Genomic DNA, 25459 nt, shown 5'->3' with positions numbered 1-25459 from the left:
CATACTGTGCGACATTGTGTGCTTACTATTGGTAACTGCTACACAGTATGTACCATCTGAACTCTCCCCATTGAACTGTAAAGGTGGGAACTCTTCCTACAAAATATCCGTCGTTCCCATAACTTCCCTGGTCTCAACCTTCACAAGTCCCTGTCCTCAAACTATCTCTGTGTCCTAACATGATCCCATTCCAGCCTCACACATGCCTCTGCCCTCAGCGTCCCTCTATAGTTCTTCCTCCTTTCTCTGCTTCTCCCTTTTCCTCATTTTCTGCTCCAGCACAACCTCCCAATGCTGCACTTAGCAGACACACCCTAGCCGAGTTTGTTACTACAGTCGGACCTCAGTGCCCAGAGACAACAAAATGTGCCTGTAAGCTGCTCAGTGCCTTCTAATTTATCATAATTCTTATTGTTGTTTTCTAAGTATTAATGATTTAGGGATACTTTGTATAGCATTAATATTTGAAAATGTACGTGTTACAGCTAGAAACACAATTGTATATCAACCCACACAAGCTGTAAGCAGAAGAAAACATGCTTCTGACAGCTATCCAGAGGACCTGTGCACAATTGCAAAGACCAGAGAATAAACACTACAGTGTTCAAATCCTTGCATGGGTCATTGTGTATATCAGCAGGCTGTTACATAATTGGAACAAACACATTAGTTATGAATAAATGCAAACTTTCATAAGTTACATGCTTGAATAACTTTATGAAGATCTACCATTTGACATTGGCTTGGTCTGTGTTTTATATGTGCTTCCAACAAGTAGAATTTCCTGAGCATGGAAGAGAGAGAGAGAGAGAGAGAGAGAGAGAGAGAGAGAGAGAGAGAGAGAGAGAGAGAGAGAGAGAGAGAGTGTGTGTGTGTGTGTGTGTGTGTGTGTGGTCTAATTCAGAAGAAGGCCTTTTGTTTTAAGATACACGTGATGGATGGGGTGTGTTGTGAAGGAGCAATAATGTTTTATCATTCTTTAACTGATCAGCTTCCATAAACAATTCCATGTAAATCATACTGTCCATACAGGCACACTTTTGTGAGGTGTAAACAATAGGCATCCCATACATATTAATGTGTTTGAAAAAACATGGTTTCTTACTTTTCTCAATGGCTAGCATAGGAAATTGGTGGCTACCAGTAGCAATAGTACACGATAAAGTAGTAACGCAATCCTTGCTTATTTTAGGACCAGGTCCTGCTGATTCATGAGGTGAAGCAACAGTTTTTCTTGACAAAGCTCTCCAAATGAGCCTAATTTCTTCACTGCTGGAGTTTTTGAGAGCACGGTCTTCCATCAATATGTCTCTTAATTTGATTTTGAAAGAATCAGCTGCTGAAGAATCAGCAGACAGTTTCTTTTTCTTTTCCTTATGTTTAAAGCTTAAAAGTGCCATGTCTTGACTTAAAACGTTTTAATCAACTTGTGCTTGCCTTAAAAGTCAGTGTCCCTCCAGGAATGGGGCTGATATACATTCTCCTTGCGATCTTGTTTGTGTAAACCACTGGTAAACAGCAACAGCATAAACTAGATCTGTGTTTGTGGTAAGCTTCATAGTTTTAAAACTTGTGATCTGTCAGTAGAATAAGCTTAGGTATAAAATTTGTGATACTCATTTATTATTTTCTAATTTATATCCATAACTGGTGACTTACCAATCCTGTACTAATTAGATAATTGGTAATAGATTCACCTCTGTCTAATCTTTTATTAAACTATTATTTATCTCTTGTAGAAAGGACAACATATTTATGTGTAGTCATTTTACATCACAAGGTCACTTTATGTGGTAAAGTTGATAACAGTGATTGTAACAGAGCACAAATGGTTACTGTTGTCAGCATGCAGCAGTGTTGCCTTGGGAGTGGGGTAGTGGCAAGACCATAGTAGTTGGGAAGAGGAAGGGGGGGGGGGGTGTCAGCACTCACAATTAACAGAGCAGCTAAAGTTCACTTGGTTGACCAATGTTTAAATAATTGACACTGCCATATATGCGAAATAACCATGCTCAGTCAGCTTACGTGGCACCTAATACCGGTAAGCCTGGGACAGGTACGGATGTTGAGTCAGTGTGTTCTATGAGGGTGGTTCAATAATGTTTCGAGACATACAATGGTAACACCAAGCTGCATTAAAACGATGTACCTGGCCATCTGTTTAATGACATTAAAACAAAAATACCTCTGATTTATATTTTAGTTTGAATTTTGCAACCATTCCAGAAAGTTTTGCTATATGTTTTTCTTGAAGACAGGAAAAATGTGATATCATTTGTTTTTTTATTTTGGTTTTGGATGAGAAATCACATGATGTGTGTGTAAAAGACGGCATAAGGCTATGTATATAGGGAAATGCTGAGTGAAACGTGTTTGACTGTCAAGAGGGCAATGAGTCAAGCCTTCGGTGACTACTGTAGCAGAATGTTACCAAAGGAACCATCACAAAATCCAAAGAAATGCTTATCATATTTAAAGGCTATTAGTGGTACCAAAGTTAATTTCCGGGACTTTATGGAAGGGAAAGGGACTGAGGTTAGGGGTAGCAAAGTAAAAGAAGAATGTTGATTTGGTTTTCAAATGGTCCTTTCCAAATGAAAATCAAGATGTATTGCTCCAATTTAACCCTCAGACAAGTGCAAAGATGAGTGATATCAATATTAGTGTCTGTGTTGTTGACAAGCAGTTGAAATCACTAAAATTGAACTAAGCTCCAGGACCCAGTGGAATCCCTGTCAGATTTAATTCAGAAGTTTTGGTGGGTTAGCCCCTCTTTTTAGCTATAATCTACTGTACGAGGTCTGTTCAGAAAATTCTGAAACTTCATCCACAAAATTTTTCTAACCTTTCCTTTTACTTATTGTGCATGGTCTCCTTCAAAATACTCTCCTCCAAATTTGATACACTGCTCCCAGCACCATTTCCCCATCCGGCAGCAGTCTTGGTATGCCTCTTGATGGATCGCGCGAAGTGTCATCTGCAGATTTTCTTTTATGTCATCTAATTTTGCAAATCTTCATCCTTTCAACAGAGGTTTCAACTTTGCAAATAGAAAAAAAGTCCACAGGGGCCAGGTCTGGAGAGTACGGAGGATGGGGCAGCCCAGTGATTTTGTATATTGTGCAATAGTCATACATCAACAGTGATGAATGTGGAGGTGCATTATTGTGAGGCAAGAGTGATGGATAGTCTCCCCACATCTCAGGCTGTTTCCTTCTCATATTTTCTCACAGACATCCCAACACATCTTGATAGTACCATCAATTAACAGTTTGTCCCTGTGGCAATAATTCATGATGAGCTAATCCTTCAAAGTCAAAGAAAACTATCAGCATGGCTTTGACATTTGACCTGACCTGACGAGCTTTTTTTGGTCTTGGAGTACTTTTCCTGACACATTGTGATGACTGAATCTTGGTATCAACATCATAACCAAAGAACCACATCTCGTTATCATTTATGATTCTCTTAAGGAAAGCACAGCCTGTGAGGTGAAGATCTTTCTGGTCTTGATTCATGAGCTGTGGAACAAACTTGGCGGCAACATGATGCATTCCAAGATGGTGTGTCAGGATATCATGAAATGATCCAGTTGATATGTTACATTCTTCTGCAATCTCTCGGACAATCAGTCTTTGATTGGCGTGCACAATTTCATTGATGTTTCTGGCTTGAACATTGTCAGTAGAAATTGAAGGCCATCCTGAATGAGAGTCACCTTTGTCTTCTGTTTGGCCGTTTGAAGGCCATCCTGAATGAGAGTCACCTTTGTCTTCTGTTTGGCCATTTTTAAACTATTTGAACCATTTGTAACATGGAATGCAGCTTGAGCACTCATCACTGTAGGCTTCCTGCATCATTTGGTGTGTCTCTGTAAAGGTTTTCTTCGGTTCCATGCAAAATTTAATTCTGACACATTGCTTCTCCAACTCTGCCATTATGAAATTTGCATACTATGCACACATTCTACTCAGTACAGCACTGAACAAAAAATAATAGACAGATGGCAATGAAGCATCTGGCAGTTACACATTAAACACAGGTATGTGCAGGGATGTGAACTGCATTTCGCTACAACACACCATTGTCACAAAATTACAGATGTTCCAGAATTTTTTGAACAGACCTCATAGATCCTTCAAACAAACAACTGTCCCTAGTAGTTGAAACCGCTACACACCCGCCTACAAGAAAGGTAGTAGGGGGTTCCACAAAACTGCTCTCAAATATCATTGATATTCATTTGTTGTAGAACCTTTGACCATACTCAGAGCTCAAATGTAATGCACTGTCTGAAACAGAATGGTCTTTACCATACCAACCAGCATGGATTTTGAAAACATTGATCATGTGAAACCCAACTTGCTCTTTTCTCACATGGCATCCTGAAAGTTGTGGACAAGGGCAGTCATGTAGATGGAGTATTCACAATTTCCAATAAGCATTGAACTCAGTATTGCATCTACACACTTATAATCAAAAGTAGATGGTTTGGGGTATGAAGTGAAGTTTAATCAAAAGTGGATGGTGTGGGGTATCAAGCAAAATTTTTGACTAGGTTCAGGATTTGTTGGTAGGGAGGATACGAAGATCCAGTAACTGTTTAAAATGCCTCTGTGCATACAGTAATTAATAATCTTGCCCTCATAATCCCTATGGGCACAATATTTGTAGAGTAATCATTTGGAGTTGGTTCTTGAAACATTGTATGTTGGCTGGAGAGTCAGTGACATACAGAAGTAACCTCGGTTGTGCCCAAGGGAAGTGGGTTGGGACATTTGCTGTTCATGTTGTATATTGATGACCTTGCAGACAATATTAATAGTCCAGAATGAGATTTTCACTCTGCAGTGGAGTGTGCACTGATATGAAACTTCCTGGCCGATTAAAACTGTGTGCCGGACTGAGCTTCTGTAAAGTTTGGAAGGTAGGAGACGAGGTACTGGCAGAAGTAAAGCTGTGAGGACAGGGCGTGAGTCGTGCTCGGGTAGCTCAGTTGGTAGAACGCTTGCCCACGAAAGGCAAAGGTCCCGAGTTCGAGTCTCAGTGCGGCACACAGTTTTAATCTGCCAGGAAGTTTCAGTATTAATAGTAACCGCAGACTTTTTGCAAATACTGCAGTTGTCTATAATGAAGTACTGTCTGGAGAAAACTGCACAAATATTCAGTAAGATTTTGGTAAGATTTCAAAAGTCATGCAAAGACTGGAAACTTGCTTCAAATGCTCAAAAAAATAAAATTGTGCACTTCACAAAATGAAAAAAATGTAGTATCCTGTGACTGTAGTACCAACAAATCAAAGTTGGAATCAGTAAACTCATACAAACATCTGGCTGTAACTCTTTGTAAGGATATGAAATGAAATGATCACATAGGCTCAGTCATTGGTAAAGCAGGTGGAAGACTTTGATTTCTTGATGGAATACTAGGAGAATGCAATCAGTCTACAAAGGAGACTGCTTACAATTCACCTGAGTGGCACATCCTAGAATGTTGCTTAAGTGTGTGGAACCAGTACCATATAGGACTAACAGAGGATACTGAATATGTACAGAGAAGGTCAGCATGAACAGTCACAGGTTTGTTTGATTCATGGGAGAGTGATTAAGAAATGTTGAAGAAACTGAACTGGCAGACATGATAGATTTAAACTTTCCAAAGAATGTGTATTTACGAAGTTTCGAGAACTGGCTTTGAATAATGACTCTAGGAATATTATACAACTCACTATCTGTCTTTCCCGTAGGGACCATGGGGACAAGATTAGATTAATTACAGCATGTACAGAGGCATTTTAAATAGTCATTCTTCCCATTTTCCATACATGAATGGAACAGGAAGAAACAATAACCACTCTTAAAATGTGAAGCACCCTCTGCTATGTACTTCACAGTGGTTTGCAAAGTATGGGTGTAGATGTAGATGTTATAAAATAAAAACTGGAAAATTAGTGATGAAAGTGAAATATTGTAACAATAATTTCAATGAGTTTTGATGAGGAATCCATAGGAAACCCATCAGATATGGTTATTGACTAAATCAGTAAAAAATTATGTTTGTAGCAGTTTAAGTGAGATCCGAAGGATTTTGTGCTCTGAATTGTCAATTCCAGAAACCAAGCAAAAATGATAACTATGTATTGCTTCCAGTGAATCTGTTTCAAAAAAGGTGAAGATGGTCGTATTGCCACTAGACAGTTATTTTGGATGCAAAGGGTGTCAACAGTCTTCTTAGAAAAACCAAAAGTCATACAATAGTAAATGAGATATTGGACTGCCTTGACTAGATATTGAAGGAAATATAGAACCATTTGGCAAAGAAGAAAGTGCTGTTTCACCATGGCAAATGAGCTAGCACATTCATCTGGGACGATGACTTCATAACTGCACACCCCATTATTTACCCGAACTGGCTCCAGTAGATTTAGATTTGTTCCCCAACACAAAGAAATTTCTTAAATATAAAATTCTGCAGAAATCAGATGTGCATTGTTAAGATAGAGGTGTGCTTTAGCGAGCTTGTTAATTTCTACCTTCCAGATGGATTGCATAAATGGCTGAGGTGGTAAAGTGTATATCTCCTTAAAGGGAAATACATTGAAGAGTAAGATATCTGATTAATTTGTTTTTTGAAAAGAAAGGCAGCGTCATTACTAACACAGGTACCCACTGAAACACCTTCGTATACGTGATTGACAATTTCATAAAAATTACACTACCTGTGTCTGACACTGCCTAAGTTTTATTTTACGCTACAACTGAAACACCCATTTTTATCAGGTATTTGCTTTTCTGATAACACCTATTAAGCCTGTCAGCGACTTTTACAATTGTCTAACAGTGTGTCCAGGAACTTATCCCTCAAAGCTGAATCGTGCAGTTGTGTGCGTAAAATGATACGTATTCTATTTGGCTCTGTGGCTCATCAAAAACCAAATATTGAAGCTACAAACATAGGACTGTATCTTTTGATTTGTTTGTGTAACTCAACTGCCAAATCATTTAGTTCTGTACATATAGCTATACTGGCATATTTAGGGATGTTACTAATGCAGTCCCTAGCTTCATTCATGTTAAACAAAAAAATTCAATTTAGCCAGAATGGGCATCTTGCGTTTTTTTAAACAATTCAGTGTAATTTTTATTGACATTCTGATGATTCCACTTGCAACTAATGGAACCATGTCATCGACTCAACCATACCTTGTTCTTTCAGTTCCAGGTTCCATGCTGCAGTTTGTTCTGCAGTTGCTCCAAGTTGCACTATATTTGGTTTTACAATGCTATTTATGCGGATATACTATGCTGATTCTGAATTGTGCAGTAAATTTCAAACCACAAAGTTCCACAAATTCTAGTTCATGATGTCAATGAATTTCTCAGTGCCGTGGAACTTCATTGTTACACCATTCAAGAAATTCCAACTAGTAGCTGTAACATGATCAACCAAACACACCATGGATAGTAAACAGGAGGAATGATTATTTGGAGGTTGTAAACACACTCTTCACGAAAGATGGAAGTTTGCAGTCCGCAGCTATGAGGGCATGGTGAAAACTAATGCCTCCAAAATTTTTATGTGAAAACTCTTAAAGTTTCATGAATAAAACAAACATTATTCACATTCTACATCTTAATTCTTCATGTCTACATATACTACTGGCCATTAAAATTGCTACACCAAGAAGATAACATGCTACAGATGCGAAATTTAACCAACAGGAAGAAGATGCTGTGATATGCAAATGATTAGCTTTTCAGAGCGTTCACACAAGGCTGGCACCGGTGGCAACACCTACAACGTGCTGACATGAGGAAAGTTTCCAACTGATTTCTCATACACAAATAGCAGTTGATTGGCATTGCCTGGTGAAATGTTGTTGTGATGCCTCGTGTAAGGAGGAGAAATGCGTAACATCAGGTTTCCGACTTTGATAAAGGTTGGATTGTAGCCTATTGTGATTGTGGTTTATCGTATCGCGACATTGCTGCTCGCGTTGCTCGAATATGGAATCGGTGGGCTCAGGAGGGTAATATGGTATGCCATACTGCATCCCAAGAGCCTCGAATCACTAGCAGTTGAGATGACAGGTATCTTATCCGCATGGCTGTAATGGATCGGGCAGTCACGTGTCGATCCCTGAGTCAACAGATGGGGACGTTTGCAAGACAACAACCATCTGCACGAACATTTCGACGATGTTTGCAGCAGCACGGACTATCAGCTCGGAGACCATGGCTGCGGTTACCCTTGACGCTTCATCACAGACAGGAGTGCCTGCGATGGTGTACTCACCGATGAACCTCGGTGCAAGAATTGATCACAAGTTATTGTGATCGCTTCTTAGTTTTGGTTATTGATAACTTGATACCAGTGTCTGAGTTTAATTTGTACAGCACCGAAGATGATAACTATGTGATCAAAAATCGATTCTGTTATCAATAAAACGTCAATATTACGGCCGACGCTGACCTTCCTTTTAAGTTACTTGAAAATATCAGGCTAGGGAAGATCTGGACAGGTTAAGGAGGGAGAAGAGCAAAGAGAGGTGGGAAGTGGCAACAGGTAACAGAAGGAACAGGCCTAGAACTAAGTCTGACAGTTTTGTGGTGAATGTCAAAAATAAGTTTGACCTGTTGCTTCAGTTAGAACTGATGAGCCTCAAGCAGAGGTAGGTGTAGACAGGACACAACAAACTTTCAATAGGAAATTGAAAAAGAATGTAGGAAAGTCATCGAAAAGGAAGAAAGTTTTGTTGTTAGGCAGTTCTCATGCCAGAGGTGTAGGCCAACTTCTGCAGGAGGAATTAGGACCAGAATACCAGCTCACAAACTTTTTCAAACCAAGTGCTAGTCTGGATCAGGTGACAGAGGATTTAGGTTCACTCTGTAAAGGATTTACCAGGGAAGACACCGTGGTTATTGTGGGAGGGCCAGGGAACAGTATCGACAGAGATCCTGGGTACAGTATAGAGTGTGACCTGGTAAAGATTGCGTCAGCATCGAGACACACCAATGTTGAATTTGTATCTGTCCTGAGACGCCATGACTGGCCTCATTTGAACTCTTCTGTTGGGAGAGTTAATTTGGAGTTGGAACGGCTGCTTGGCTCGAGTGCGGGGGCTCATATTGGTGTGGTTCCTGTTGATTCTCTCAGTAGGTGGGACTATACCAGGCATGGCCTACATCTCAACCGGAAAGGGAAGGGTAAACTGGCTGGGGTAATAGCAGGAAATTTAAGGGGGGGAGGCACTGGCATGAATGGTAAAATACCAGTGGTTACATGTGTTGGAGCAGCACCTTTTTTAGGATAGGTAAGATAGAAAGATGTCAAGTTCTACGAGAGGTCAGGATTGAAACAAATCTTCAGTTTAGGAAAGAAATTAAACAGCACAATTGTAGCACATTGGATCACCAATCACAGCTGTCAATTATAAATTTTTATCAATCACCAGAAATTTTATCTCCACCAAGTTGTATCTCAGTCCTAGGTAATTGCATTGATGAATTAGTCACCCAACCCAGTTGACATAATCTGCCTCTCTGAACACCATGTGACCACTGGTATAGGAACTAGGCCTAAGCACAATGAGAAACTCAGGCAGGAGAGTACTGCAAATGTTAGAATAAGGAAAGGTTCTCATAAAAGTATAATTAAAAATAATGTAAGTATATTTCATCAAAATATTGGGAGTTTAAAGAATAAAATAGATGAGCTTCTGGTTTGTTTAGAAGATTTAGAAGCTGAGGATGAAATAGATATACTATGCCTGTCTGAGAATCACATTTTACTGATATGGATAAGGTAAATGTAAGTGGATATAAGGTCTCTGCACATGTAATTAGAGAAAATATGGAGAAAGGAGGAGTTGCCATATATGTCAAAAGTTATCATTGTGCAAAAAGTATAGAAACAAAAAAGTTTTGTGTAGAGAAACATATAGAAGCATGTGCCTGTGAGCTTAAATTAAATAAAGGCACATTTATAATTGTAACTGTATATAGGTCCCCATTGGGAAATTTTCATCTATTTCTGAGAAATTTGGACTCCTTGTTGTGCTATCTGTCAGACAGAGGGAAGCAAATTATTATTTGTGGGGACTTCAATGTAGATAAACGGTAATAGGAAAATGACCTTGAAGTATTACTCGGTTCTTTCAATTTGACACCCGTTATTGATTTTCCAACTCGGGTGGTAAAGGATAGCAGCTTACTGATAGATAACTTCTTTATAGACCAAGATAAGTTTAACCAGATAAATGCTCAGCCTGTTGAGAATGGCCTTTCTGATCATGGTGCACAGCTGATTACAATATATGACATAGCTCCATTCAGCAGTACTAAACAGTCCTCCAAAGTAGTACGCTCAGTCAACGATTTAAAAATTGCAAATTTCAGGGAAAGCCTACAGCAGTTAGACTGGGATGAGGTGTACCGTGAACCTGATGCCAGTTTAAAATATAATTTATTTCATGACACTTTTGTAAATGCATTTGAAAACTGCTTCCCCAAGAAAATAGTTGAACATACTCGTAAGAAACCATGTAACGAACCATGGATTACTAAGGGTATAAAAATATCTTGTAACTGGAAAAGGGAAATGTATCTGACAGCAAGAAAGAGTAGTGATCCAGAAACTATCAAACATTATAAAAACTACTGTGCTATATTAAGAAAAGTTATTAAAGAATCCAGAAGTATGTGTATCATGTCTGAAATCAGCAACTCTGATAATAAAACTAAAACAATTTGGAATATTATTAAAAGAGAAACAGGTCAACCAAGAGCACAGGAAGACAGTATTACCATCAAATGGAATGAAAACTTTACGAACAAAAAGTCAGAAGTTGAAAATATTTTTAATAATCATTTTCTAAATGTTGTGGATATAGTAGGATCCAGGTGTTCATTAGAAGATGCTAGGCTGTTAATGGAAGAGGCCCTACCTATGCAATTTGATACAATTGAAATCTCACCCACTTCTCCCTCTGAAATTAGGAAAATAATAAACTTGCTTAAAAGCAAAGACTCACATGGAATTGATGGCATTTCCAGCAAAATACTAAAAGCTTGTTCTCAACAGATAAGTAAGATTCTCAGCCACCTGTGTAATAGCTCTATGGAACAGGGCATTTTCCCTGATAGACTGAAATAAGCTATTGTTATACCTTTGCTTAAAAAAGGGGATAGATCTGATGTCAACAATTACCGTCCAATCTTCCTTCTAACAACTTTCTTCAAAATTTTTGAGAAAGTAATGTATTCAATAGTAGCTTCACATATCTGTAAAAATGAAGTACTAACAAAATGTCAGTTTGGTTTCCAGAAAGGTTTTTCAACAGAAAATGCCATATATGCTTAAACCAGTCAAATTTTGAATGATCTGAACACCACCCATTGGGATTTTTTGTGATCTCTCAAAGGCTTTTGATTGTGTAACTCATGAAATTCTGCTAGACAAGCTCAAGTATTGTGGCATGAGTGGGACAGTGCACAAATGGTTTAATTCGTACCTAACTGGAAGAGTGCAGAAAGTTGAAATAAGCAGTTCTCATAATATGCAAAGATCAGCACATTCCTCAAACTGGGGAACTATCAAGAATGGGGTTCCACAAGGGTCAGTCTTGGGTCCTTTATTGTTCTTAATATATATTAATGACTTGCCATTCTATATTCATGAAGAGGCAAAGTCAGTTCTCTTTGCTGATGATACAAGTATAGTAATCACACCTGACAAACAAGAATTAACTGATGAAATTGTCAATAATGTCTTTTGGAAAATTACTAAGTGGTTCTTCGTAAAGGGACTCTCACTGAATTTTGATAAGACACATTACATACAGTTCCGTACAGTAAATGGTATGATGCCATTAATAAATATAGACCTTAATCAGAAGCATATAGCTAAGGTAGAATATTCAAAATTTTTAGGTGTGTCCACTGATGAGAGATTAAATTGGATGAAACACATTGATGATCTGCTGAAACGTTAGAGTTCAGCTACTTATGCAATAAGGGTCATTGCAAATTTTGGTGATAAACATCTTAGTAAATTAGCTTACTACACCTATTTTCACTCATTGCTGGCATATGGCTTCATATTTTGGGATAATTCATCACTGAGGAATAAAGTATTTATTGCACAAAAGCGTGTAATCGGAATAATAGCTGGAGTCCACCCAAGATCATCCTGCAGACATTTATTTAAGGATATTCACAGTAGCTTCTCAGTATACATACACTCTTATGAAATTTGTTATTAACAACCAACCCAATTCAAAAGTAATAGCAGTGTGCATAGCTACAATACTAGGAGAAAGGATGATCTTCACTATTCAAGATTAAATCTAACTTTGGCACAGAAAGGGGTGAATTATACTGCCACTAAAGTCTTTGGTAACTTACCAAATAGTATATAACCAACAAGTATTTAAGAAGAAATTAAAAGAATTTCTGAATGACAACTCCTTCTACTCCATAGAGGAATTTTTAGATATAAATTAAGAAAAAAAGAAGAAAAGAAACCAAACAAAAAAATTATAAAGAAATTAAAAGAAAACAAAAAATAAAAAAGTTGTTATATTAACTTAATTATGTTGTTAAATTAACTTAATTATGTCATGCATTGGAAAATTTGACTCGTTCCACATAATTACGAAATATTGTATTCAAGATCCATGGAACTAGTATTAATCTAATCTAATCTAAACAATGACATAATGCTTCTTCACGTTGAGGCAAAACAGTTAGAAAATGTATAACTATTGGTCAAGGCATTGGTCTGAACACTGATACACAATATTTACACGGAATAATACATAAAGTCTCTGCCCTTCACATTCAGTGGATTCAGGGCTGTTTCTCACTGCAGATGTTACCATTGCTGTACGCATCTTCCAGGAGCTCATAAGTGCCATTACAGTAAGGTAGCTTTCATTTTAATAGTCCATATTTGTTTCAGTACCTTGGTTTGAGAAGTAGCCGTGTAATTATATACAAAAAAACTTGTGGTTATATAATGATAAATGAAAAAGCTGTGAATTTGTATTTACATTAAATAAATGTAGAAACACTGAAATGCAAGTATCTTCTGTTGTAGGAGGGGATGTGTATGATGGAATTAAGTGGTCAGAGGGGCTAGATGAAGTATTCATTCAGAATCTTAAGAGTGATCCTACCATATCTTGGCAACTATTTGGTGGTGCTACAGGATTTATGCGGATGTTTCCAGGTGAGACAGATCATTGGAAAGATTATTGCTGACTATTAACGCTAATAGTGCTAATACTGTCAAAATGTAATGTTCTGCGTGGTTGCTAATATAAAGAAAAAGAATAACTAAAGCTATATTCTCACATAAATGTAAACTGAAATTGTACTCTTAAAACTGGGATAATTTCGTAAAATACAGAAACATTTCTAATATGGCCATGGAAATCCTAAGTGTAATATACAAAATTCAATTTATAAAGCTAACTACTCACCACATATAGGAAATGATGAACATATAGTGTTAAAGTTTTTCATTAGCTGTCTATTGAAACTCAGTGACTGAAGAATGTCATTGGAGAACTCCTCAAAAGTTATTGAGTTGTGTATGACACAAGTATACTAATGGAGGGCTCAGGCATATCCATACCAGACACAACTAGGAGGATAGCGTAGCAGGATTACAAATTGTTCACAGCAAACACCTTTACTCTTAGTCTAATAAAAACTCATATTACACAGTTCCAAACAAATACAAATAGAATTAGGTTTCTTATGTAGATAAAGATTTTGTTTTTTACAACTGAATGTTTATTTTGTAGGTCAGTTGTTTGAGCAGACAGAAAACAAGACTTCCTAAAAATTACATGATGGATTTTAATCTAAATTTTCATACCCAAATCGTCGTCGTCGTCGTCGTCGGCTGATACTCGTATCCGAGTTTTCATTTCTCTCCTGAGATTTCCTTTGTCACGGTTCAGGCGTGGAAGTGTCGTTGATGGCTTAGCAATCCAATCCTAGCGTGGAACAGGCGGCCACAGACATTACAGCTGATGGAAGGTGGAGGACGTGGCTGAGCCTGGAGGAGTTTACGTCTCTGGCGTTTGTCATTCTCCATTCTTCGACGTTCCAGCTCAAAGTTTTGAAGAGCATTTGAGGTAACTGAGCGCCAGCGACTTCGGTCTTCTGCTATTGTGGACCAGTTACTCGGATCGATGTTCAAGTTTTTCAGATTTTTCTTGTACTGATCCTTATAACGTTTGAGAGGGGCACCTCGTGGCCTTTTACCTGTGCTCACTTCGCTGTACAGCATTTGGCGTGGAAGTCTGTCATTTTTCATCCGCTGGACATGTCCGACCCATCTGAGTTGATGCCCAATGATAAGAGCTTCCATGCTATGCATTTTTGCTTTCTCTAGAACAGCCGTGTTGGATATGAAGTCATTCCATTTCAGGTTCATGATATATCTTAGCTTCTGTTGGTTGAAGCGTTCTAGTTTCTTCAGATCGCAGCGATATAACGTCCAGGTTTCGCAACCATATAGCAGGGTGGAAATGACTACAGCTTTGTACACCATCAGCCAAATGAAGAGTGGGAAATTACAATAACTGCTGAAAACTTAAATGAAAGATATTACTCACCATATAGTGGAGATGCTGAGTCGCGATAGGCACAACAAAAAGATTCACACAATTGTAGCTTTTGGCCATTAAGGACTTTGTCAGCAGTAGACACACATACACTCAAGCACACACACACTCACGCAAATGCAACTTGCACACATGTCTGCAGCCTCAGAGAGCTGAATTGTGTGAATCTTTTTGTTGTGCCTATCGTGACTCAGCATCTCCGCTATATGGTGAGTAGTAACTTTCCTTCTCTGGTATTGTTACATTCCATCCTGGAGAAGGATGTACTGGGGGCATTGTGCAGCTCCCCATTGAATCGGGACTCTTATTGTGTGAATCTTGTTGATAGTCGAATGTGTCATGGGGTGTTATTTCATGTCATTCTGATCTTGCCAAAGTGATGTACAATGATCATTAAGTTGAAGTTGTTGAATCGCTTGGTGGCTTCAGTGTCAGTTTCTGCCAGTTAAGGAAATTTACATTGAAATGAATGGGAAGAGATGGGATGGCATTACATTTTTGCAATTGTGATTTGTGGGCTGCTAGTCTATGGTTTTTGGAGGTGCTACAATGTTCAGTAATTGTAACCACTGGAGAGGAGTTGTTCCAATTATGGTTCACATTGCCTGGTTTATAGCTACTTGTTGGCAAGGTTAGTATGGCAGCTATTAATCCAGACAGTAGCGTAGTATTCTGTGGTTGAGTATACAAGGGCTATTGCGCCAATTCTTAAAGTTTTGATGGTAGCACCCAATGGTATATTGACAACTATCTGAATCCTGTTAATGTAGTTTTGATTTTTACTAATTATTTTTCCAGGCATTATTTGAAGATGAGTGTTGCTGTGAGAGAGATACTGAGGTATCTAGGACGTGCATTATGTTTCTATATGACTCCATCATAGTGAATAACAATAGCTCTTTGAGCTTCTCAGTTAAGACGAAACAGCGTGACTTCAGTTTTGTTTGGATTTTGGTGAAGCCACATTTTTTGAAATATTCACTAATTATGCCCCAAAGCCTTATGTCAATACATCCTCAGTTTCGGCAAAGCTCAAACTTTAAGTACTGATGGCAATATCATCTTCATACTTGAATTCCTGAGATGTTATTAGTACTATGTCTGAGTAGTGTATATTAAATATTAGAGGAGCTAGTATAGATCTTTGTGGTAGACCATTTTGTAAACTGTGTAAAATACTTCACTACTCACTCAGGTGTACTTGGAAAAGTCTTGTCACTGAACACCTCATTGAATAGATTAAGAAAGTATTTGCAAGAAGTAAGTTGGTACAGCCTGAGTAGTAGTACTTCTTTTCAACCTGTATCATAGGCTGAACTTAAATCTACAAACACAGTGGATGCTTGGAGTCATTGTTGGAATCCTCTCTCTATGTAGGTTTTGATTGAAAGGACCTGATCATAAAAGCTTCTTACCAGCATAAAACCAGCTTTCTCTGTTGGTATGCTATTATTTAAAGAGGCTGTTGGACACACACAAAGTATTATTTTAAGGTTCTTGAAGTGCAATTGTTCTGTAACTTTCTGGCAAAGCAAAGTTTTTCCCAGGCTTTGGGATAGCAATTCTAAACCTGTTTCTGAATTTTCATAAGTTGATTGTTGCACTGGGTTCTCCCATTGTGATAAGGTTCATAATAGAAAGACCTATTAGTGGCTTTTACAAAATATGTCCCCAGTTGCATGCCTCACTTCTTACTTTTGTGTCTTATCAGTTAAGGTATTTGATAAATGATTCATTCTTTTGACTGTGACTTCTGGGCCAGGGGAGTCAGAGGAAATGGTGAGCTTTTTACCTGGTTTGTAGTTTGCGCTGTGAACTTGCTGCTGTGTTTAAAGTTGAGGTTCTCTAGTGTTAATTTCCATCTAACTGTTCTTGGTCTTATTAAGGGCTCTAGCAGTTGTTCATGGTCTCTTGTGCATTCATAATAATCATACAGTTTTTGGCACTATTTATTCCAATAAGAAATACAAGATTTTGTTACTTCTTGGTGGGTAGGGCTTTTGGCAGAGCTAATTACTAAGGTGCCAAAGGTTTGATTGCTCTCTACTTTTGATTAAGTTCATCTGAGGTTATTTTGAATTTGTTCTGGTTAGCCTTTCTAAAATTCCATCTAGGTAGAGGAAGGGAGCAATTGATGGGGAGTGGTTATGCCTAATGTAATAACAATTAGTTGATGCTCAGATTTTAGAAAGTTGTTGTCTAGTGCTGTAATAGTGTGACTTAGTTGTGGGTCTGTGGTTAAAAAAGTCAAGTCAGGATTATATCCTCTCCTCCACCTTGCAGATTCAAAGGGGGTCTCTGCTTAGTGTCAAAAAGAAGTTGTTTATTTCTCTCTGCTCAGTCTGTTAAGGTTACACCTTGTGTATTATTATTGTTGTTGTCCACAGAGTTGATGGTGCAAGTTAAAATGTCCTGTATATGTACAAGGATGGTTGAAAATGGAAAGTACACAATTGAACCATTGTGTGTTTATAAATGTATGAATATTGACAATTGTTGTTTCTTTGACTTGTACAGTAAGTACTAAAAAATCTTGTGAGGAAGATGAGTATATTATGAGGCATTATTGATATCTATTCTAGTGTAATTATCAATTCTATATTTTGGATGGTTTAATGCTGTAGTACAGATTTTGCCCTGGTATGTAGCCTTGTGATAGGATTTGGTATCTGTCAGCTGTGTATGTTTCGTGGTTTGTGCAATCTCAAGTTTAAGTTGCGTGTCAGCTTGCTAAGGTTTTCACGTTTGCTGCAGCATGTGCCTTCTATGTTACGTTGGTATATTTTGATTTTGGAGCCAGTTGTCAAATGGCGTGAGAAGAATCACTGCCGATTTTTGTTTGCTTTGTTCTCACTGCAGTGTGTTTGCCAGGAGATCAAAAGACAACCAGGGTAATTAAGAGAAACTTATTTGGTGCTTTGAGGGAAAATCAGCACAATATGTTTTTGTGTGTATTTTCATAGCTAAACAATGAGTCGGAAATGAATAAACAGGGCATCAAACTGACCAGCATGTGATTTAGTTTTGGGGAAAAATGTTGAATAGCTTGAAATTAATCAAGTTAAGAGAAAACTAATTTGTGGTTTGAAGTAAAGCTGAACTATTTCATGAAGAGCTACTTCTGGTTGTGTAAATGAAGTGTCAAAAAGTTCATCTCTTAAAGGCATAGCTACTTTGCTTTTAAAAAGTTATGTTTGTGCAGATATAGTGGAATTTTTTCTTTCATGTTGAAAAAAACTAAATGTCAAATTAAAGCATAAATTGAAACTTCTCTGCTTTCTCTTGATCAATATAGTCTTGATAACAATAGAATATCAATCGATGCGTAAGAATATTGTGTTTCACAATCTTGGAACAAAACTTGAAAATAAGAAATAAATGGAAAAAAAGGGTTCAGTAGGGATGGATGGGGGGAGGGAGGGGGAGAATTTCCTACATTTAATTTTGCTCTTTTGTGATCTGCCGACAGATACACTGTATATTTATTTTTATTTTCAAATGTGGCACATGGGCTGGTGCTTCCTTTCTAGCTGGGTGGGCTGCGTGTCTGTTATCTTAACTGTAACTGTCTTTTGAGGGTGAACGTACTGGGTGTTTGTAGCAAGGCCCTATGCAGTGCTGATCAGCATACACCCAGTATTTACAGCACCTCATGCAGTGTTTCTGCTTCAGCACTCAGGCACTGCACAGATCTACTAGTGCTGGAGTTCCCTGCTACTAGCCAGGCACTCAAATGGGGCACACAATGCAGCGGAGAATTTACTACTGAATAACTGGGGGCATATGAGTGGACCCAAAAATAACAAGAATCGTTTTACAAAAAATTGTGTATTTGATGAAAAAATTTCAAAGCTTAAACACTTTCAAAATAGTGTCTGTCAAACATAATAAATTTTTGTCATTGGTGGGAAACAGTTTTTTAAACTTATGGGACTGTGTAATTAAAGAGGCCATCACAGTAAAAATCATCATGAACGCCCTTAATAGAGACAGTGGCATGCAGCTCACCTTGGTGTGGGATCCAGTGATCATGAGGTTGAAACAGTCGCATTGTACGTGGACTCAGCGTGCCTGTATATGGTGACGCTGTGAGCCCCAGTAATGTGACATCTGGCAGGCAGAGTATATACTAGCAGCCCATTAGCAGTCGTTCTACTTGACCATGGTCAAAGAAGGGTTAGTCAAAAACATGTGGCATTTTAACCACTTGACTTGGGTGGAAGGCTGAGAACATTTTATTCAATGTTACCCCACGAGATACTGCATTCTTAAGTAATTGATGATGGCTGAAGTAGAGAGGATGTACACTGTAAACTGCCTATAGCAAGAAAAGCATTTATGAAAAAAGAGGAATTTATTAACATGTAATATAATTTTAAGTATTAGGAAGACTTTCCTATAGGTATTTGTCGGGAGTTTAGCCTTGTATGGAAGTGATATGTGGACAATACACTTTTCAGACAAGAAGTAAATAGAGGTTTCGGTATGTTGTTCTGCAGTGGGATGCTAAAGATTAGATGAGTAGATTGAATAAATAATGGGGAGGTACTGATCGAATTGGGAAAAGAAGAAATTTATAGCAAAATTTAACTAAAGAAGGGATCAGTTGATAGGACACATCAATAGGCATCGTGGAATAAGTTTGGTAATGTAGGGAAGTGTGGGGTATAAACATTGTGGAGGTGGACATAGGCATGAGTAATTGGTCAGTTTCAATTAGGTGTAGGTTGCAGTAGTTTTGAAAAGATGAACAGGCTTGCAAAGGATATAGTAGTGTGGAGAGCTGCAATAAACCAGTCTTTGGACTGAAGATGATAGCAACAACAAACATCATCATTTTCACCAGTTTCTAAGTTTTGTATACTGAAATTATTGTTTTCACTTGCTGTTTCTACCTCATACATCACCACAATGTTTTTTTAGTGCAAAACTGATAACAAAAGCGTGAGAAGCATGGACATCTACAGAGACTCAAGTAGTAGCTGATGGAAATCTACTAAGTTGCTGCCGGTCAATCAGAATATGCACAAGAAAGTTTCATTTTTGAGGTATTGTGACACTTATTTTTCAAAGATGTGTAGTGTGCTACCATATCTTGTGAACACTGCGTGCTGATTTCTGCACCTCAAGCACTACTTGGGGCACTGATTTGTAGGGTAATGTCTTGTTTGTGCCGTTGTTTATAATAATCATGACAAGACATAAAGGAAAGGGTGAAATCTGGTGTTTGTTACCCAGTATACTCCTGTCAAAGAGCATTGTGAGGTTGCTGAGAAAGTAGGGGTGAGCATCAGTGGCATCTTCTCTCATGCCTTTTGAGGCCATAAAGAAATTCGGAATTTAATCCAATAAAGCTGTGGAGTCTGGTGATTGGATTTTTATGCCACCAAACATGCTATCATCAGCAGCCAACCACTGTCAATGGAAATATTTGCCAACACTAGAACTAAAACCAACTATCTCCAAGTTGGGCACCTCAGACAAATGTGTGCTGGTAAAAATACTTTGAAAATACTTTCTGACAGCTAAAAAAGATGTTAGTATGAAATTTGTTTCCTTCTTTCAGTTGTCGCGGGTACCATCATAATCATAACCATCATCATTCTCATCTTGAACAGTTTCCAGATCCAGACTGTGTGTGTGTGTGTGTGTGTGTGTGTGCGTGTGTGTGTGTGTGTGTGTGTGTGTGTTTGGAACATAAACTTTGCCACATAGCTTTGTTTCCCCACCATCTTCCGTAGGTCGGGGGGAGGGGTTGGTATTACAGCATAATAAATAGATGACTTTTTAATAATGTATTATGTTCTTTTTTACAGTTTATGAATAATTTCATTATCTTTAAATTTACATTCAAATACATTGCTTACCAAAATTGAATGACAACAATTCTATTTCTTTTTTGTTATGCATGCATCATACTTTTGGATATACCTTCCAATAATGAGAAAATTTATTTATAGAATAAAATAAATTTTTGTCCAATATCTCTCTGATTGTGTGGTTAACATCATTAATGTTCTTTATTTGATTATTTGGTTTGGAAGGCAATTGAATAGCTACATCTCCCCATATGTTATTTACTCATAACAACTTGTCCTGTATTGAATTGTTCTTAGCTTCCAGCAGTTTCCTGTTTCTTATTGTTGTAACTCCTCATTTTTTTTAAGTGTTCAAAGTAAATGAGTTTAAGCATTTCAGTGCTAACAGCCTTGACTAACTTCAGTAATGCACAATACACTGAATTTAGTTTACTACTTATGCAGCTGATATACCCTACACATGTTCATCTATTATCGAGACAGAGAACTGGAAATTTTACACATACCACTAGCTCATGTTTCTTAGCAATGACTTTTAACTCCAACTCGTTTTGTTTGGGTTGATTGTTTTTAAATTTCATGATTGGTGTTTTTACCCCTGCTCCCCCCCCCCCCCCCTACCCCTCTCCTCCCCCCACTTCCAAGTTTTATTATTTCTAAATTAGTTATCTACTCTAAGTAAAACTCTTTCAGCAATATGTTTCACTTCTTCCAGATCTGTCCCCTTAACTGAAATATTAATGTCATTTGCAGATTGGATGGATTTCTGTTGAATATCATCAGAAAAGTCTTTGATATATACTAAGAAAAATAGTGCCCCAAAAACACTTTCTTGAGGCACCCTATACAGGATATTCTCCATGTATGAATGGTATCTATTGCTCTCCTCATCTAATATTCCTTTTCTGATACCTGTTCATTAAAAGTATGATTTCATCAAATTGGATGTAGTGGCTCTTAAACCACAGAATTTTAGTTTTTGCAGAACAGTATTGTGATCCACTAAATCAAAAGCTTTTAATAAGTTGCAGGATGTGCCAATTGTTGATTCTTCCCTGTCAAGTGTTTACAGTACATAGTCAACACGTTCTTGTGTTACCAAAGTATTGGGTTTCTGTATTTAACTATATTGAATTCTGGATAGGATATCCTGTGATGGAAAGAAGTTTATCAGCCTATTATCACAGAATTCTTTCAAAAGATATCTAATATTACTGGAAGGATACTAACAGGTCTGTAGTTTTCAGGTTCTGTAGTCAGTATTTGGATGGTAGTCACACTCCAGCTATTTTTAAACTCCCGGGATACAATCCTTCCGTGTTGACTAATTACTTATATTGGTCAGGGGTTTAACAATAAATTTAGACGACAGTTTGATAACCCTGTTGGAGGTAACAAAAATGTCCTGAATCTTGGTATTGTTCAGGTTATCTGTGATTGCTGTTACTTCTACCTCATTTGTTGCAAACAGGTGTATGGAATTAAGTAGTGGGCATCTTTTCTCTCGTAGGACATTTGTTGGAACTGACATATTCTTTGCTGAATTTTTACACACATTTATAAAGCAAATGCTTTGGCTTTAGTTCGTCCCTTAGTAAAGAACTGATACATCTCATTCCTTGGGGTTATTATTTTTAAATGTTGCCTATTCTTTTGCTGAACTCTCACTCTCACGCTCCCTCCCCTCTGCCCCCTCCCCCTCCCCCTCTCTCTGTTCCTTTTTCTGCCACTCCCACTCTCCCTCTCCCTCTCCCCCTCCCCCCTCTTTCACATACTACTAGGTGTATGGCCAATATTTTTGTGGCTGAACACCTCATTTCCTTCTATGCCACATTAAGGCTGGGCAATAAATAGTGTAAGTAATTTCTCAGTCTGGTATTATATTTATGATTGTTACTGTTGTTTTTGAACTGTGATCAATTGTTGATAACAAACTTCAAATGTAGCTCTTCTAATGCTGTTCTTGCAATGCCTACAGCCATGAAGTGGGCACAACCAATAGATCTGTTTGACTGCCGCACACGCTCCTGGTATATTGAAGCTTCAACTTGCAGCAAAGATGTTGTCGTCCTGATGGACACCACGGGATCGATGAAAGGCCTGAGGCACACAATTTCCAAACACACAGTGCGCACTATTCTTGATACACTTTCCAATAATGACTTTGTTAATGTCTTCAACTTCTCAGAGAGAGCCCAGGAGACTGTGCCGTGTTTCAAGAATATGCTAGTACAGGTATGAGCTTGCATGTCAGGTAATCTACTCTGTTGTTTTCTCTCATTAGTTAGTCTTCATCAGTATCTAGGCACTAGGAAAATGCCCATGAATTAAAGTTTTGCAGATTTGTCCTTGACACTGGTAACTTCTAATTGCATAATCAACTTGTAAAACTAGTTCAAGTTGTTCTAAAATAACTGGTATGTGAGTGCACATTATCATTCTCAGTGTGAGTTGTTATGGAGATAACATATTCTTTAAGAAGACAGGAGTTACTTTGAAAATGAACTGAAAGTTAAAATTATTTTATCCAATTTTATTGTATTGTCCCATGAAAAAACAATATTACTTATCTTGATTCTAATAGATGATATTGACGTTACTGAGTCTAGATACTGCCTCAGATCTAGAATGGAGGGTTTTTTAACTGCTGAAATATTCATATTTGACCCTTTTGTGGGCACATTTTTGGTAGCAATTCTGTGAATATAATTTTTTTGATATCATGTTAAATTTGTGATCAACTGACTATATTTATTTATGGATAATTTTATTTTTGTGATTGAGGGCCAAAACTATAGTGGTATACACTGGCATGCACTCGGGGAATCAACTGAAGCACTGCTTCAGTAACTATAACTGTGACATTTATATAATATAATTATAATCCTCCCCCCATGAACCATGGACCTTGCCGTTGGTGGGGAGGCTTGCGTGCCTCAGCGATACAGATAGCAACCACAACGGAGGGGTATGTGTTGAGAGGCCAGACAAACGTGTGGCTCCTGAAGAGGGGCAGCAGCCTTTTCAGTAGTTGCAAGGGCAACAGTCTGGATGATTGACTGATCTGGCCTTGTAACAATAACCAAAACGGCCTTGCTGTGCTGGTACTGTGAACGGCTGAAAGCAAGGGGAAACTACAGCCGTAATTTTTCCCGAGGGCATGCAGCTTTACTGTATGATTAAATGATGATGGTGTCCTCTTGGGTAAAATATTCCGGAGGTAAAATAGTCCCCCATTCGGATCTCCGGGCGGGGACTACTCAAGAGGATGTCGTTATCAGGAGAAAGAAAACTGGCGTTCTACGGATCGGAGCGTGGAATGTCAGATCCCTTAATTGGGCAGGTAGGTTAGAAAATTTAAAAAGGGAAATGGATAGGTTGAGGTTAGATATAGTGGGAATTAGTGAAGTTCGGTGGCAGGAGGAACAAGACTTCTGGTCAGGTGACTACAGGGTTATAAACACAAAATCAAATAGGGGTAATGCAGGAGTAGGTTTAATAATAAATGAATAGGAAAATAGGAATGCAGGTAAGCTACTACAAACAGCATAGTGAACCCATTATTGTGGCCAAGATAGATACGAAGCCCACACCTACTACAGTAGTACAAGTTTATATGCCAACTAGCTCTGCAGATGACGAAGAAATTGAAGAAATGTATGATGAGATAAAACAAATTATTCAGGTAGTGAAGGGAGATGAAAATTTAATAGTCATGGGTGACTGGAATTCGAGTGTAGGAAAAGGGAGAGAAGGAAACATAGTAGGTGAATATGGATTGGGACTAAGAAATGAAAGAGGAAGCCGCCTGGTAGAATTTGCACAGAGCACAACATAATCACAGCTAACACTTGGTTTAAGAATCATGAAAGAAGGTTGTATACATGGAGGAACCCTGGAGATACTAAAAGGTATCAGATAGATTACATAATGGTACGACAGAGATTTAGGAACCAGGTTTTAAATTGTAAGACATTTCCAGGGGCAGATGTGGACCTGACCACAATCTATTGGTTATGACCTGTAGATTAAAACTGAAGAAACTGCAAAAAGTTGGGAATTTAAGGAGATGGGACCTGGATAAACTGAAAGAACCAGAGGTTGTACAGAGTTTCAGGGAGAGCATAAGGGAACAATTGACAGGAATGGGGGAAAGAAATACAGTAGAAGAAGAATGGGTAGCTTTGAGGGATGAAGTAGCAAAGGCAGCAGAGGATCAAGTAGGTAAAAAGACGAGGGCTAGTAGAAATCCTTGGGTAACAGAAGAAATATTGAATTTAATTGATGAAAGGAGAAAATATAAAAATGCAGTAAATGAAGCAGGCAAAAAGGAATACAAACGTCTCAAAAATGAGATCGACAGGAAGTGCAAAATGGCTAAGCAGGGATGGCTAGAGGACAAATGTAAGGATGTAGAGGCTTATCTCACTAGGGGCAAGATAGATACTGCCTACAGGAAAATTAAAGAGACCTTTGGAGATAAGAGAACGACTTGTATGAATATCAAGAGCTCAGATGGAAACCCAGTTCTAAGCAAAGAAGGGAAAGCAGAAAGGTGGAAGGAGTATATAGAGGGTCTATACAAGGGCGATGTACTTGAGGACAATATTATGGAAATGGAAGAGGATGTAGATGAAGATGAAATGGGAGATATGATACTGCGTGAAGAGTTTGACAGAGTACTGAAAGACCTGAGTCGAAACAAGGTCCCCGGAGTAGACAACATTCCATTGGAACTACTGACGGCCTTGGGAGAGCCAGTCCTGACAAAACTCTACCATCTGGTGAGCAAGATGTATGAAACAGGCGAAATACCCTCAGACTTCAAGAAGAATATAATAATTCCAATCCCAAAGAAAGCAGGTGTTGACAAATGTGAAAATTACAGAACTATCAGTTTAATAAGTCACAGCTGCAAAATACTAACACGAATTCTTTACAGACGAATGGAAAAACTAGTAGAAGCCAACCTTGGGGAAGATCAGTTTGGATTCCGTAGAAA

At 38.1% G+C, this 25459-nt stretch overlaps 1 protein-coding gene across 3 annotated transcripts in view; it reads left to right on the top strand.

The window, feature by feature from the left end:
- The window catches only part of LOC126485146 (voltage-dependent calcium channel subunit alpha-2/delta-3-like), a 324602-nt gene that overhangs the window by 144055 nt on the left and 155088 nt on the right, over nt 1–25459 (top strand). For all 3 annotated transcript variants that reach the window (XM_050108811.1, XM_050108810.1, XM_050108809.1), the window contains exons 5-6: nt 13099–13230; nt 22436–22692. In XM_050108811.1, the coding sequence (XP_049964768.1) occupies nt 13099–13230; nt 22436–22692 (389 nt within the window). The remainder of the gene's footprint in view (nt 1–13098; nt 13231–22435; nt 22693–25459) is intronic.

The sequence above is a fragment of the Schistocerca serialis genome, chromosome 6 (assembly GCF_023864345.2).
Source record: "Schistocerca serialis cubense isolate TAMUIC-IGC-003099 chromosome 6, iqSchSeri2.2, whole genome shotgun sequence".
Classification (NCBI taxonomy): domain Eukaryota; kingdom Metazoa; phylum Arthropoda; class Insecta; order Orthoptera; family Acrididae; genus Schistocerca; species Schistocerca serialis.
Note: the sequence above shows the minus strand (reverse complement) of the source record. Positions and strands in the feature narration are given on the sequence as shown.